At 55.4% G+C, this 16,846-nt stretch overlaps 1 protein-coding gene across 1 annotated transcript in view; it reads left to right on the top strand.

The window, feature by feature from the left end:
* Positions 1–7,802: 7,802 nt before the first annotated feature.
* The window catches only part of SLIT1 (slit guidance ligand 1), a 60,671-nt gene continuing 51,627 nt past the window's right edge, over positions 7,803–16,846 (top strand). The window contains exons 1-2 of the mRNA XM_041415532.1: positions 7,803–8,074; positions 8,133–8,252. Coding sequence (XP_041271466.1) covers positions 7,803–8,074; positions 8,133–8,252 — 392 coding nt within the window. The remainder of the gene's footprint in view (positions 8,075–8,132; positions 8,253–16,846) is intronic.

Here is a 16,846-nt window from a genome sequence, read left to right on the forward strand (position 1 = left end):
TATATAAATAATGGATCAAATGAATAAATTTTTCTCTGTAGGGCCATTCTTCTCTTGGCACTCTTGGCTGCTGAGAGAGGATGCTTTCTGCTTGCATTTTCTTTTCCTCCTTCTTAATAATGGCGTCTCAGATTTTATGCAGATTATTTCTCTGTGAAGTTCTTCCACGTTTGAAATGCCCTGGGCTTGCCTGCCATAGCTCAGACACTCATTAACATCCTCACCATGCAATTGAAAAACAAGCAGGAGAAGGAGCGTGTTTGAAAGCGGCGCTGCCTTCCTGCGGGCTGAGCCCCAAGAGAGCCCCCTTGTCCTCCGTGCCTGCACTTGGGTGTCATGGGAATGGTGAGCCCCATCTCCCTGGAGCTCAGGGAGCGGGGGTGGTGGGCCTCTGTGCACTTCAAAGTGGGCATGGGAGTCGAGAGAGACATTTCTCTTCTTGAACGCGTTGAACAAAGGAATGCAAAAACTCACAACAGCTATCTTCAATAGTGAAAATCCAAATATCGCCCCCCTGATGAGCTGTGATTCAAAGTGACAGCTTTATCTGCCTTATATAATTTTAAAAAATAGGTAGGTTTTGGCTTCTGAAGCCACAATCCAAGCACTTATGCTTGACTTTAAGTGAAAGGGCAGTAGCCACTGGGACCCTGGGTGAAGGTATATATTTAAAGGGGGATCACTCATCTCTCAGTATGTTTGCTTTGGCCTGTTGGTATGTTTGCACAGCAGTGATGTTGCAAAGCAAACAAGCAGTGCTCACCTTCATTTCATTAAACAGTTTTTATCTCAAATTGCACAGCACAGACTTGCAAATAAGTTCTTCAGGGTGTCACTGCTATCTAAATCAATTTTTGCAAGTTGTCTTGATTTTTTTTTTTAACTGCTCTGCCCTGGTTTGGAGTTGAAATAAGATATTTTCTCTCTCTTAAATTATCATGTGTGGCTGGGAGCTGTCATGTTGCTGCTGCATCTCACTGTCTAGGGCAACAGTGTAGACAAAAAACATGACTGTTGCTAGCAATAGATATTGGCATCAGCCAGACCAGTTATCAGGTTTTACAATCTCATTGGCTTGGATTAACTAATATTTTTTCATGGACTGAATAAATTACCATGTTTAGTTCTGTTTGCTCATCTCCCCAGTGAGGGTTTTGTGTTGAAGCTCATAAACTGCTCGGGCATGCAGATGCCAAGATCTCCGTGCTGGGTCCTACACTGACCTTACACTTGTGCTGTGGCCTGGAGTGGGATCTCAGCTGGCACCACCTCTCTGGCCCCATCCTGTTGCAGCCCAGCTTTGTTCCTGGGGAGTGCCCACGCATGAGGAATATGATGGGGTTGTTTTGGGGCTCCTGTGCAAGCAGCTGCTGTTCCCAGCAGCCAAGCATCACAGGGTGAGGTTCAGATACTTCCCAGCACCAGCCTTCAATTTTAGTCTGGGTGAGAGGGAGACAAGCTTTCCTTTCTCTGCTGAGTCACAGCTGGAGGGGCCATTTCTGTGGCCCCCTTCCCTCTCCCAAGCTAAACCAGCCCCCCTGCCTTGCTGCTGGAGAAGATTTACAAATCCACCGCCCAGCCCTCCCATGCAGTGCCTTACATGATATTGAGATTGTCTCCTTTTCCACTGGAGAGAATTGTGTTCCACTTGATGCTCTGGTTTTGGCTGAAGCTCCTGTGCCACTGGGAATTGTGATGAACAGAGGTGCCAACCTGCCTTGGCCATCATGGCCACATGGAACTTGATGTGTGCACAGGTCCATGACGTGGGGGTGTCTGTCTTGACCTGTGGTTCTTTTAGAGTTTGTTTCTTCCAACATTTTTGCTTACAAAGCTTGAGCCTTGCTTCGCTGTGGAGCAGGATCTCGGCAACCTCTGGCACAAAAGCCTCTGGCTCCGCTGTGGCTCTCCCAGGCCGTTCTGCAGCGGCAGCACAAGAGGGGGCTGGCAGCACACCCTGCGGGACGGGACCCCCTGCCCGCCCGCAGCCCTGAGGCCCGCGCCAGATGTGCTGGGGGCAGGCTTGGAGACGCCTGCTTCTTCCTGGCTACATCTGGCAGATGGAGGAGGAGAGAAGCTGGGACTATAAATAAAGTGAACAAAAGCATAAAGAGCACTGAGAAGGCTGGGGAAGGATGTCCTCAAAATCGAAAATCAGCTCTGCAGCTAGCCCCTAGCATGGTCCTCCAGCTCTTAGGAGTCCCTGCCTGCATCCAGGGCCAAGCAGAGCTGTCACAAGGCAAGCTGAACCCTTTCCCTCTCTTTTTCAAGTTATTTTTGGCTACTGGCATTCTCTTGCCATTCTTCAGAGCCAGACCCTGGTAGCCAGTCATTCAGGCTCATGCCCTGGGGCTGGTGCCCCTTCCTGCAGAACCTGCAGCCTGAAAGTTTGTCTTCCACCATGTGGAAATTTGGGTGATGGGAGATGGAAGGAGTTCCCTTGTCCCAGGCTGAGCAGCATCTGACTTTCATCCTCCAGTAGCTTCTGACTCTGTAAGGGCTGGGGAAGGAGGAGCAAGGATGCAGAGACACATGCTGACAACTTTGGGACTGACAAGGCACAGAAAGGCCATCTGCAGCTGTGGAAGCACAATGAGCCCAAGCGGGCATGGAGCTTATTGATCACAGCCCAGCATGGCACTGGCTGCCTGCTAGCCATAAATATGGAGCAGAGGCATGGTCGTCTGCAACCAGGGCATCTTCATCAACAAAACCAGGACAGAGCCTCTGCCTCCCTCATCCATCAGGCTGAGGCACTGAGCCACTCCTTATTTCTCAGATGTTTTCCCAGTCCAGGGATGTCAGTGCAATGGGGGTGAAAGGACTTGGTGGGAACAAGCCCTGTTCCTCTAACAACAGAACACTGTCTCTGCTTACCCCGTGGCCAAGGTCATCAGCTGAGTCCTGAAAACCCACCTGCTCTTTCTGGGAGGCAGGGTTTTATGGCAGAGGAGCTGCAGTTTATGGCACCGTGGAGAAATATGTTGGATGTGCTTGGCAACAGCAAATGGAAAGTTAGTCTATTAAACAGTAAATTATCCCTCCAATGCATCTTCATTGAGGAGGGTTAATGAGTGGCTGCAGGCAGAGTGAGTGGGAAAGAGTGTGTGTGCATGCACAGCATGGATGTGGAACAATTGCTACATCTGGGGACCCTGGAGCCCCCGATCCAACAATAGCATTTCCATGTGCAAGGCGCTTCACAGACACCTCCTGGCGTGTGGTTTATTCAAACCAGCTCTGCAGAGCTCCCACGTGTGTCCAGCCGTGCTGGGAACAGCATCCCCTCATCTGCATCCGGGCTGCTAGGTGCAAATGTTCTCCTTGCAGGCTAGAGCTGGTTTTGGGAAGCCAGGCTCAGCCCCTTTGCTCAGCCATGCCACAAAGCAGGGGTGCAGTGCCTTCCAGACTGTCCTGCTCCTGCTGTTCCACAATTGCTCAAGGCAGTGAGACAGACTGGGCTCCCCCTAACTGGATGGTCCCTGCTGTGTTAGGCTGGAGCCAAATCCTCCTGCTTGGGAGTCCTGGCACCTCCTGCATCATCTCAGTCAGTGGATGCTGTTCCTTTCACTTGGTCCCAGTGGTGAAGTGGCCAGGCAGTAGAGCTGCCCAGGTCCTGCAGCCAGGGGAGCCACCTTCCCAGAGCAGTGCTGGCCGTGTTGGCAGGGTGATGCTGGTGGTGTTCACAGGGCAACACTGGCAGTGTCTAGCGGGTGATGCTGGCTATGCTCACAGGGCAGTGCTGGCAGTTTGCAAGGCAATGCTGGCCACATTCACAGCGTGATGCCCTTGCTGTTTGTGAGGGAGGCCTTGTCCCTAGAAGGACACAGGAAAGAGCACATCCCAGCCCTGCCTGCTGCTGCTGCTAACCAGGCAAGATTTATTATGATCCCAGTGCCCCCAGCTGCCTGCACCACTCTATAATAGACCCACCAAGGGCATTGTCGTGCTACAGGAGCCCCATAGGTACCCTAACAGGGCTGACACGTGGGTCTGCTCCCACACAATGCCTCACTCTCCCAAGCCCAGTGTGTCAGCCAGGACAAAGGCAGCCTGGCCTCCCAGCATGAGCAAAGCTGGCCAGACATGACAGATGTGGCCCAGGACAGCCCGGCTGCCCAGCCTGCACAGAATCTCCGGGGGACTTTGGAAGCTGAAGGTTATGGCCACTGCTCCCAACACATCTCCAGCTGGGTCTTATGACCACTGCTCCCCAGACAGGTGCTGCTGGTGGAAGGAAGGGCTCAAAGCACAGCCCCAGTGCAAGGGATGACAGATCCTGCAGATGACAATGCTCCTCAGCAGGGAGGTTGGAGGAGGCACCATGCACGTGTGCTTGTGTTGGGTTTGTGTGGCAAGGCTTTGGTAGCAGGGGGACTTCTGTGAGAAGCCAGAAGCTTCCTCCATGTCTGATGGAGCCGGTGCCAGACAGCTTCAGGATGGATCGACCACTGGCCAGGACTGAGCCCATCAGCGATGGTGGTAGCAGCTCTAGGATAATGTACGTAAGAAAGGAAAAAGTTTCTGCAGAAAAGAACACCAGCAGCAGCTGTAGAGAAGAAAGAATATGTGAGAGGAACAACTCTGCAGACACAAAGGTCAGTGAAAGAAGAGGGGGAGGGGGTGTTCCAGGCACCAGAGCAGAGATTCCCCTGCAGCCTGTGGTGAAGCCCAGGGTGAGGCAGGATGGATCCCTGCAGCCCATGGAGCCCCACAGTGAAGCAGAGATTCCCCTGCAGCCTGTGAAGGACCCCACACCAGAGCCAGTGGATGCCCAAGGGAGGAATGTGAGAAGTCCCTGTCCTGAGGAGGAAGAAACAGCAGAGATGAAGTGTGATGAACTGACCACAGCTCTCATTCCCCATCCTCTCATGTCACTGGTAGGGAGGAGGTAAACAAAACTGGGAGTGCAGCTGAGCCCAGGCAGATGAGAGGGATGGTGAAAAGTGGTTTTAAGATTAGATTTTATTTCTTATTATCCTACTCTGATCTGATGAGTAATAAATTTAACCAATTTCCCCAAGTTAAGTTTGTTTTGCCCCTGTTGGTAACTGGTTATGTCTCCCTGGTCTTACCTTGATGAGCTTCTGATTATATTTTCTCTCTCCTGGCCAGCTGAGGAGGAGAGGAACAGAATGGCTTTAGGGGTCACCTGGTGTGCAGCCACAGCCAACCCACCAGAACCCTACTGCCTGTGTTTTAAACACTTCTGCTCTGCAGCAGTGCCTGATCTCAGCCTGAGAAAGGCCAAGCACTGCTGTGGACAGGTGACAGCCACAGCACTGCTTCAAAGCGTGGTACAAACGAGCCAGGTGTGCTGCCTGCCCTCTGCATGCCCAAATCCAGGGTACAGCACACTGCCTTGAAGCCCAGGCATGCTGGAAGGTGCTATCAAGGACCCAGTGCCAGCCCAGCCCACAGGAGACTAACGGGGGTGAGCTGTGACCCACCCTGGGTGGAGGAAATGCCAGGATGCTCCCCTGGGGGGCTTGGCTTTAAATTGGCAGCAATTTTTTGTTTGAAGCTTTGTAGCTGCTTCGCATCTCTTTGCACGACAGGTCTGGCGCGTACCCTGGAACCCTTCCCCAGATCTTCCCATGGAAACTCCTACAAAAAAAAGCTTCTGCTTCATTTTAACCAAACCCAGAGCCCATCAGACGATCCAGATGGTCTCTCTCTCTATCAAGCAGTTTGGCCCAAATCCCGGTGGCAGACGGCAGGACCAGGCCTCCCCTGATAAAGAAGTTTGGGGTTTATTTTTCTCCCTGCTCCTCATCCATATTCAGAGGAACCCTGGGATTTTCCCAGGCAGCTGTTGCTCTCTGAGGCCCGCCCCATCAGGGTGCCTGGGTGACTTGGGATCACCCAAATGCACCAGGGCTGAGGTCCTGGTAGGCAGCCTGTCCCCCACGCTGCTGTCCTGGCTCAGCCAGCCCTGGCTGCGTTGGCAGCCCTGGAAGGTGCTGGCAGCTGGAGCAGACGCTGAGGGGTCAGCCACGGCTGGCAGCCCAGCTCAGTGGGATGCACCGTGGTGCTGGGGCACGGGGCACTGGCTGCATGGCAGGCAGAGGCCAAAAGCTCACAGAGAACAGCAGGAGCTGAGGTACCTACAGGAGGAAATGTGCATGTCAGCCTGAAATGGAGTTTTCAGCTTCCCAGTCCTGTACTCCCACTGGAACCAGGGCAGGTGCTGGTGGGCTCCAGGCAAGCCCTGCCGGCTCCTGCCTTTGCCAAGACCACAGCCCCGTGTAAGTGACTGGGTGTTGCTGCAGCTGGAAGCAGGGGTGGACAGAGCTTGCTTTTTCTGCAGATCACAAGGATTTGCCTGGGGCAAGTGCTGCAAAAATGGAGGAAACAAGATCCCTCACTCACTCCTGCCTTCCTGCCAGCACCAGAGGTAAAGGGCAGGTTAGGAAGACCTGGTTCTGCTCTGCCAGCCAAGGGGTGAAGGGGAGTTTGTGAGGGAGGGCTGTCTCAAGCATCACACTGATAGCAGCCTTTGGGGGCACCAAGCCATTCTGAAACAACCTCCACCCCCCCAAAATTCAGCCAAGGTCTACAGTTCAGACCCCTTCAGGTGCCATTGCCACCAGGGTCTCCCTGTGAGCCCCAGGACAGGCTGCAGGGACACCTCTGCAGCAGCTATGCCAGCAAGGGGTCAGCTCCCAGAGTCCTGGGAAGCAGCTCATCTTCCTTGCTGTCAGGGCTGCTGGGTAGCAACGAGGAACAAACCCCTTTCATCCATCTCAGGCACAGCTTCCTCCCGGGACTGGGGCCAGAGGAAGGAGATGTCACGAAAATGCAGACAGATGATGGGAGCCGGCATTTGGGATGGAAAAGAGCTGCTGATCTGGGCCAAGCTGGTGCAGCCCTGTGTGTGTGAGGTGGCCCTCGCTGGAGCAGGACCCCAGGCAGCACCTCCCTCTTGCCCTGATTAAGGAGATTGTGGAGCTCCATGTGCACAGGGCATTGATTTAAGAGGCACTCCGGCCCCTGGGACCTGCCACCATCCCTGCAAATATCCACCATGCTCTGTTGCACTGGGGTGTCCGTGCTCACACACCACCCTCCCACTGTGCCCCTACAGAGAAACAGTCTCCCATCTACCCTCCTTCCATGGATTTCCTCTCTGAGGAGGACATTTGTAGCAGTTGCTGCCAGAAGCCAGGGCTGTGTTGGGTACATCAAAATACCTGTTGTTTTTTTAAAGGACCCAGCACTTGGACCCATAAGGTTACAAGTGTTTCAGGTGTCATTAATAAAACAGGTGACCAGCCCTCCTGGTTACACCTACCTGCCTTGCATTTGCAGATCTCAGGGGAAAAAAATGGAAGGCAATAAAATGAATGCAATGTTTGTGGTTTTGAGATGTCAACTGTTTAGGGCCAAACTTATAAGATTTCTTGGCTTCACTTCCTTTTGCATTGAAATAGGTGTATTTTGTTTTCTTTCTCCCTGTAGGTTAGCCAAAAAGACATTTTGGTTATTTTATTTTTAAAGGTGTTCCTCTGGAATGGAAAAGAACATAGCTAATGCCACGGCCAGGACTTGAAGATTTGCCGTTTGTGTGTGGGGCAAACAGCAGAGCAGAGCTGCCTCCCAAGTGCCTTCTGCAGGCTGGAGCTGAGCCGCGGGACTCGCACCCGCGGGCCAGGCTCCATCGGGCCGACAGCGCCAGCCTGTGCCGCGCTCCCCGTGGGCTGCCAGGTCCCCGTGCCTCACCTGGACTCTGCGGATCACGGCATGGGGTGGCAGGCTGCCGGGTGGGAGACAGGCCAGGGCTCCCCTAAGTACACCAGGGGATGCGAAAGCTCTTGGCACCCCCGAGGAGAGGTGGGAATGCTCTGCCCGCGCCGCCTGGCTCGCAGGCTCTTTCTCCCCGGGGTGCCGCTGCCCGCAGCCTCTCCGGGAGAACTCGGGTGTTCCGCAAACACAGCTCGCCGTCCCAGGTGGGGGCACCGATCCGAAGCCCTCCCTCCTGCACGGTCGGAGCGGTGCAGAGCCCCGACGGCTCCGGCCACCGGGGCGCCGGTGCCCTGCCCGGCCAGGACCGCCGCTGTCCCCGCCGCCGCGGGTACCGGGGGCGCGGGGAGGGGCCGGCTGGTGGCGGGGGGGCCCGTCGGGGCGGGCAGGGCGGGAGGGAGGAGCCAGCGCTGCCCGCCGCTGTGCGCCTGCAGCGGCACCACGGTGGACTGCCACGGCTCGGCCCTGCGCGCCGTGCCCCGCAGCATCCCCCGCGGCACCGAGCGCCTGTGAGTACCGCCGGGCTTTGTCCGCCGCCGCTGGGCGTGCGGCGACGAGGGTGCGGGAGCCCGGCGGGCGCCGGGGGCTTGTCCGAGGGCGGGTGTCCAAAAGCGCGTGGGGAGCGGCGCTGAACCCCGCGGGTGCGGAACGCGCTCCGGAGTGTGTGCGGGAGCGCGTCCGGGCTGGTGTGGAAGAGGCTGTCCGAGGCGGGGGTGGGCAGCAGCGTGTCTGGGCTGTGTGCAAGTGCCCGCCGTGTCTGTCCGGGGCAGAACGTGTGCGAATGCCCGTGGGGCCGCGGTCGGCCGCCCGAAAGGTGCGTGTGCGAGAACCTCGTGGCGTGGGTGATGTGCGGTGTCCCGCTACGCCCGGGGGTTGCGTGTCTGTAAATTCCCGTCCAGAGGATACGCGTGCAAGGGCCTGTTGGGTGAGTTTACGTGCATCATCCCCTTCCTGAGAGAGGTGCAGTGGCCCGTCGAGGTGGAGAGCAGGGTGTATGTGAGAGCCTGCTGGGGCAGGGTGTGTGTGTAACCCTTTCTCTGTGTGAGGGTCGTGCGAGGGGTCCGGCATATGCAAGAACCCGCGTGTGCCAGTCTTTGTGCAAGCATGTGCAGCGGGGTTGGGATTAGAGCAGTGCCCGAGGGAGTGGGTTGCTCCGGGGGGGTATTTGCGCTGGGGCAGCCCAGAATGGACTGGATGTGTGGGTCCGTGAGCCCCATGGCACCCCCCGGCAGGTGGGTGGCCACCCCTGCAGTTGACTTGTCACGGGGTAGCTGCACAGCCACAGGGGCTCTCTGAGGGCTCCTGTCACCCCAAGCCTCTACCTGTGCTGAGCACCCCTTTTGTCCCCAGGAAGCTCTCCTGGGAGTGCTGCACATCGTGTTAGGATCAGGTCCCATTTCCCCAGCTCCTCTTGAGATTCCCCCACTGTGTGACCAGCCTTCAGCCATGCAGATCACCCATCCTCTCCAGTCCCCTGTGGCTGCACCTCACCCCTCATCAAATCCCTTGCCACGTCCTCAGGGATGCTGGGAGGTGTCCCTGGCTCTCAGCCGGGCCCCCATGAGGAAGGATTTTCTCTCTCAGTCAAGGTCCAGCCGGCTGTGTGGGTCCCGTGTTACCTGCTGCGCTCCCCGGAGCAGGAGGGGGCCTCTGCTGCTGTGCCTGGCTGGGCAGGTCTGCCTGCCTGGGCTTCTGTGGCCAAGCAGGGAGAGCAGCATGAGCTGAGCGTGTCCAACCTGCTGCTGCAGGAGGTTCCTGGCATGCAGTAACCCAGTCTCAGCAGGAGAGCAGGGCTGTCCCCAGCCTGTCCCCGCTACTTGGTGCAGCAGGTGCCCCATCCCAGCAGCTGCAATAGACCATAGTGGCACAGTAGCTGTCTGGCCCTGGCGCCAGGCTGCTCCTACATCCCCCTTGCAGTTCAGGGAAGTGTTGAGCTGCTGTCTCCTTGGGCAGCAGAGCTGCAGGATATGTTCTAGGACAGCCACACGGTGCTCCTGGCACTGTGCTGTTTGCAGCTCCTGGAGTTTGACCCTGCCCTTTGCATGCAGATGGGCCAAGACCCTGCGGGCAAGGACGGCATGCATGGACTGCAGAGAGCCTGGCAGCTGCTGGGGCTGCACCCAGCAGGCAGCATCAAGAGCTCTGCAGGATACCGCTTTAGAGGAGTTTTCTTTTCTCCCACCATAATTATCCTCATACAAATGATTATTACCCAGCACGGCAACCAGGCTGCTGTGAGTTGCCATCCTATAGAACAAGTTGATGAGGTCTGAGACAGGATCCCTCTTTCTGCTGTGCCTAGAGCAGAGGGAAGATTTATGCATAGCCTGCACTAGCCCTTTCTGCCTCTTGGAGAGCTTAATGGGGTCCTTGGCATCAGCTCTCCATGCACCTGGGTGCAGGGTCCTGGCATCGAGTTCCCACCTCTGCCTGCATCCAGTCCCTTGCTCAGCGCTGCTCAAATGAAGCAATACTGGAGTGAGCTAATGGAGGATGCCCTCTTGGGTGTCTCCCTCCTGCTCTGGCAGGGCATCTCTCCTGCTCTGGAGGTGGGTCCTGCTTGCTGTCTCCTGTTCTGCCTCCATAGACCTGGTCCTCCATGCCTGTTGCCATCCAGCAGCATTGGGTTTTCTGGGTGTTAATGCAGCTGGTGATGCCGGATCTTCTGTCTGGACTGAGCTAGACATGCTTGCTCTCTCGTGGGTGTTGTCTGCTGGATAACTACTTCCTGCTGTTTTGCACACCCATGCAGGTGCTGGAGGGTGTCTGTGCAGAGCAGGTCTATCTCCTAGCAGTGAAATCCTGCTGTAACAGCTCGTAAGCGAGTTTCAATTCCCTGTAAGCAGGCTGCAGCCTTGCAGTCTCCAGCTTCTCAGCGTTCGATGGAGCAAGGTCAGCAGTTAGCCACGGGGGAGTCTGCAGCAGGGGCTGGGCCAGGACTTGCTCTCTCCAGGGGTCAGCTCTCTGTGGGGAGTCATCAGCCTCTCACCAGTGCCCTCCACTGCATGCCTCTTTTCCCAAGCCCTGAGATGCAGAGGATGAGCAATGCCAACCTCACCACGCATCCCACAGTGGCAGTGAGCTGTGATGTCCCTGCTGTTGAATTTCTTGCCTGTTGCATGCCAGTGCAGAGCCTCCCGGCTTTCCCCAGCCTCCCACCTGGCTGAGCCCCATGGTGGCGTGGGTCCAGCCCTGCTGCTGCAGCCGGGCCTGCTGACACTGCCATTGTGGGGACTCAGCAGCATGCTGTGACGAGGTTTGTGCTCCATTGCTTTTGCAATACACCCTTTTCCTTGAAGAACAGCAAATTACTCGCCTTGCAGAGTCATTGCAACTTTGGAGAATCATGGGCTGGGGAAAATGTCTTGCCTTCAGTTTGCCCTGTGGTACCTTCCTGGTGGGTGCTATGCTGTTGGCAGAGAGTAAGGGCTGCAGATGTGTCTAGGATGGACCATGAGTGATGGTTGCATGGGGGGGACACAGGACCCCTCTTCCCTTGTACCAGGGCACAGCACTTTGATCCCTAAGTGCCTTTTAGTCTGCAACCCAGCATAAATGGGGGTTATGCACCTGCCCTCTGGCTGGATCATGGCTGAGCAAGGTGGGAAGCAGCACAGTCTCTGGGCACTTTTCACAGATGCCTGTGCTCCTGCCTACACTTCTGGCAAGCACAACAGAGGCCTGCAGGCTTTGTAGGCAGGATGAGGTGATAATCCCCAACACTGCAGTGTTATCTGCTTCCAGGAGTCCCTCAGGCCACAGCCACCAGAGAAGAGTTGTGGGAGAAGGTCACGATTCCCTTCCCCATTTGCTTGCTTTTCTTTCTTTTTTCCTTTGAAAGTGTCTCTGAAGAGCAGACTGCCTTGTTGAGGAGGTGGATAGCTCTCCCCATGCCAGCAGGATCAGTGCAAATTTGCCACTGTCAAATGGCAGCTTCCAGCCCAGCTCTTTGCTGGTAGGGGATGAATTGGCTGTGATGGCGTGTCACTCTTTCCTGCTATTGAATTTTCTGGCTGACAGATGAGAGTTTTCCCACTTGCCCCTTTTGCCTCCTCTTTGATGAGCTGAACATCCCCCTTCTCACTGGGGGCTGTGCTGTGTCACTCCCCCCACATGGAAGGCAGCAGAGTTGGGTTTGGGGGTCCCCATCACTGCACCCTTCTTGGCTCTGGCTTTTGATTGCCAGGGTCCCTGGCCTCAGCATTTAATGGGGCTTCTGTTTGCCTTGTTCCCAAACTTTGGGGGTTTGCGAGTGCCGAAATGGGTCCCATGCAGTCTGTAGCCAGCCTGCCATCCCTCTGTCTGCATTGGTGGAGGGAAGGGGTGCTGAGCTACAGCCTTTGGGTGTGGGAGCACCATGTCTGCACCTGAAGCACTCTTGCATACTGCCCAACCGTCCCCTGCCAAAATTCCAGCAGCAAGCTCTTGTTCAGAGCATGTTTAACCCATTCAGCTGCATCTGCCTCTCACCAGTTAATCAAAATGTCTTGCAGCAGCCAGGCTGGTGTGTCACAGCGGTGCTCCTGCATTCCACTCCAGTTGTTGGGCTGCTTCCCCTTTTGGGGGCTTCAGGCAATGTTCCTTCTTAGGAAGCACCTTGAGGAAGTCAACCTCTGCCTTCCCTGAAGTGCCCGGGCAAGTTCCCAGTGAGCAGCCTGGTTGCAGAGGGTCTGTGCAGGCTCTGCAGAGCTCTGGAGCAGGATGCAGGACCTTTGTCCAGCCAGGACAGCGCTTGGCTGGCCCTGCAGCCCTCAGCTCTCAGGAGGCATAGTGCTGGGCACGGGGAGGATGCAGGCTGGCTTGGGAAGGTAGCCTGCCCAGCCCACTGCAGTGGCTTCCTCGGGAGCCTTCCTGGACAGAGGAAATTTGCAATTCTATTCCAATTTCTCCCTTCAGCTACGTCCAAGGCAGATGCTGTCTATATATTGCCATGGTAACGCTGCGTTCTCACTCTCTACGGAATTGCATGCTGGAAAAATATTAGTTTAAAAAACTATGTCGTGTTTGTATTGACTGAAGTGGAGGCTGATAGTGGAGGATCTATTGTCCCCTGGTTGGGAAAAGTCACCAGTAACAGGCAATAAAGCCAGGCAGATTGGCCTCTGGTGACCACTTCTCACCCCACACAGCAATTGCTTCCCTATAAACCCTTCCCTGGCTCTGTTTTATTGCATCCTTTAAAACAGATACTTTTGCCTTAAATGTGCTGCCACTTTGGTCCTCCAGAGCGATGCACTGTGCTAACAGCAGTTCCTCGCTGCTGAGGTGGGAGCAAGGAGGGGGAATTGTTTCCAGCTTTCATTGTGGGTCTGTCACGTGCACCTGCAAATGCTGTTGCTGCTGTGCCCAGGTCCCAGGGTGGGCTGGGCATGGTGGCCACGGTGTCAGTGCAGGGCAGCACAGGCAGAAACAGTGCAGTTACAGAAACAGACTCCTAACAGGACCTGCATTTGCTTTGAGTTTCATTCTCCCCTACTCATTGTTTCCTATCAAAACTCTGGCTGGCAGAAGAGTGAGGCAGCTACAGAAGGCAAAGGATGCATGAGGGACCCTCACAGGGCAGCAGAACCTGCAGTTTGGGGATACAGAAGGGATTTGGGGTACTACCAGTGTGGTGTGGACAGGAAAAGGGTGTCCCATCCAGGGAAAGGTGTACAAGCCCATGGCCTCCCACTGAAGAGGGGCTTTTCCTGTATCCTTGCTCTGATTTGCTCTCTGGCAGACTGGTGGAGGAGAGTACTGGAGCAGGATGAGCATGTGGGCAACCAAGGGAGCCTGTCTTTGTCTGGCTTCAGAGTCCTTCATGGTTCCCTGCCCACTCCAGAGGTACTTGGTGCTGCAGACGCATCCTCTTGGTCTTTATTGCTACTGAAATAACCTTTTATAAAACCTGAGAGGCGAGGAAACGTTTCTGTGTGTGTTTTGCTGAAAAGCAGTAAAAACCGCAGTTGTGCGTTAGCAAATGGCCTCATCCCAGGGGATTCAGACCCAGATCACTGCTCCCTGGCAGGCTTCCAGTGCGAGCTGCTCAAGGCCAGCTCCAGCAGCTGGCCCCTGTCCCCACTCGAGGGACAGCCAGGGATGGCAGTGGTAGGAGGGGAGAGGAGCAGAGGTTTTCCTGCTGTACAGCACCAGGATGCCAATTAGCAATGCGAGCAGTAAGCACAGCCGGCTCCTTGGGGTCGTGGCACTGCTGGAAGTGAGAAGGAAATGAGGTGGGATGAGGGGACCTCTGCATGGTGTTGGTGTGGGGTTGGCCCAAGGCTGTCCCCTCAAGAATCATCTCAGACCTGCCTGCTACATTCAGGCTCTGAGGCTGTGCTGACTGCCTGCTTCCCCAGCATGCATTTTGGATGCACTTGCTGCTCAAAATAGCAGAGGCAAGTGTCCTATGGGGGAGAGAGGCTGCTAGAGGAGGAAGATCAGAAAAAGGGAAGATTAATTTTTAAAGCGATGCAGCCAAGGAGCAGCCCTGGGCACCAAGAGTGAGAGAGATGCAAGCTCCTGGCCCTGGATATTTCTTGGTTGGAGGAAGCCCTGCATCCCAAATGGGATGCTCCAGGAGACCCATCTGGTCTGGGATTGAGTAGGCATCTATAACTCAGCAGTTCAGGTGCACTTGGCCTCTCATTCCTGGTGTGAGCAGCTCCAGGAGGGATAAACCAAAGAGGTTTTGCTGGGAAGATGCAAAATGGAACTCAATCCCATGAGTGGCAGGATGAAGCCTGAGGGGTGGGCAGCCTCCCCTGCCCTGGGAAGCAGAGGAGCTACAGAGCAGCCCCTCTCCAGGTACTCAGCACAGTGTAAAAAGCCAAATTTTGTGGGTATCCCAGAAAATCTGTTCTCTTGGCTGAGTCTCAGTTTCCACATTTGTGACACAGAAATGCCCTGCTGCCTTTTCTCTCTCCCGCTGGGGTTCAGGGAGGTTATTTTTTAATTTTTAACCTGAAGGTGGTACACCACAATGCTGTGTGAGTGTAAAGCATTCCCTGACTGCGAGCAGCTAATGGCTGTGGCATGAAAACCCCAGAGAGAAGTTAGGAGGACAGAAAGCCTTCCGGATCCTCACTGTAACTTGCATGATCGATGCTGTTTGTAATGCATAAAGATCTGTCGTGATGCTAACCTGCTGTAGCACCTCGTAAAAGGCCACAGAGCCTCCCGTGCTGTGGGGCTGTGCTGTGCTTGGGGCTGGGCTCCCCTTTGGCTGAGGGCAGTGATTCCCAGATGAGCACAAACAGCACAGCTGCTCTTGCTCTGCTTGTTGGGCACCGGCAGGCAGCTGGCAAGGTGTTCACCCTGTGAGTGACACCCTAAAGGGACTTCCATGTATCCCTTGGGCACCTTTGCTCTTCCTGAGGGGTCTGGTCAGAACAGGGATGGGATGGAATGGAAAAGGAGAAGAAGGTGCTGAGCCCCTTGTGCAGCTGTGTCAGCCCAGGACGTGTGTCACCAGTGTCCCCTCCCTGAGCAGTGGGCACTGCACCCTGTAATTCCCTGGTGCCTTGGAGGGGATGGAGTTAGGACCCAGCCATGGCCCTATGGGCCCCAGAGAGCTGGTCAATGTGCTGCTGCTGCTGGAGGGGACCAGCTCTCACAGGACTAGGAGAGCCTCTGCCCCACATTTCCTTGTTTGAGCAGCTCGGTGAGCCTGTGCTGGGGATAAGTTACATTCAAACAGCCGGGTGAAATCTTGAGAAGACTTGAAAAATGCAATAAAAGTGTAGGATGAAAGGTTGCAGCTGCTTTGTCCCCCAGTGCTGAGCACAGGGGTCAGTCTGGAGTCTAAGCCATTTTTTCCATTAGCAGTCTGTGTGATGGGACACGAGCTGCTTGTGGAAGTTAAAGATGCCACCAGGCTGGGAGAGATGTGAGAGGGCTGGAGAATGGGCTGAGGTTTCAGAGTGGGCTTGGTGAATGGGAGGAATGAGCTGACAGAAAGGAAGTTCTTGCTTGGGGACGAGGAAAGTGTTGGTGGGAGGCAATCACCAAAAGCACAGATGTGGAATGGGAGCACAAACAGAGCGGGTCCTACCCCTGCAAGTCAGAGAGGCCCTGAGGGAGAGCTGTGCCCTTGGGGCTGGGGGATTGCTGTGGGCGAGGGAGCAGACAGATCTCTGCACCATGCTGGCCTGGGCAGGCAGAGATGGGGTTCATCTGCTGTGGGAGGGGTTCAGCTCATAGTTTTGATAATGGTCCTGCAGGCAGGAGCAGTGACATGCTGGAATAAGGCACGGGGTGGTGTCAGTCCCTGTCCCTGAAGGAGCAGTGCGTGCATCTCCCTGGATTGATGGAGGGTGCCAGAGGTGGCTGTGGGGTGCGTGACCTTCCAGCCTTCATTTCTCTGCTTCCCTGATTATTATCTGGCACTGCTGGCTGCAGCTGGGGTCAGGGCTCTGGGATGAGGGCCATGGAGCTGCTGGGAGGGGAGCCATGCCCTTGGGGGCCGGCGCTCTGAGGCAAGGGCAGGAAAGGCCGGGCAGCGGAAGAGGGAGGGACAGACTCATGGACAATACACGGACCAAGCCCACCGGGTGCCAGGGCAGGGGCAGCTGCAGGCACCACGGGAGCATGGATCCTTCTCCGCCAGCCCCTGCAGCCACTGCCCAGAGCTGTGGACGCCTGCTCTGTGCTGGCCCTGATGGGCCAGGGCACATTTTGGTGCTGGTGTGTGCAAATGCAGGAATCCATCTCACAGACTTTCCCTCTGCATCCTTAAAAGCGGGATTCCAGGGAGCAGAGCAGTTAGGATTTCTGCCTCAGCAGGAGAGCAGAGCTGAGCTGAGCCACAAGGACAGGAGTCACATGTGTGCTGAATATCTGATGCTTTGCAACGGAGTAGGGATCCTGGGATTGCGCTGTCTGCTCCTTCCCACTCCTGATAAATCAGTGCCCAGGGAAATATCATTCATGTTGGCTGTATTTAATAAATTAACTCTCAGCATTTGTGCTCTCTGAGGTTGTTACTGAGTTAGTGTAGCTCCAAACCCTGCGAAGGGAAAAGAAACATCGGACCCCCTGGGAATGGATAAGCCATCCAAAGCTAGAAACCAAATATAAACCCAGACTATGCAAATCCAGTCTAACGAACCCTGCTGCAGCA

This window comes from Onychostruthus taczanowskii, unplaced genomic scaffold (assembly GCF_017590055.1).
Source record: "Onychostruthus taczanowskii isolate IOZ18803 unplaced genomic scaffold, ASM1759005v1 scaffold5, whole genome shotgun sequence".
Taxonomy (NCBI): domain Eukaryota; kingdom Metazoa; phylum Chordata; class Aves; order Passeriformes; family Passeridae; genus Onychostruthus; species Onychostruthus taczanowskii.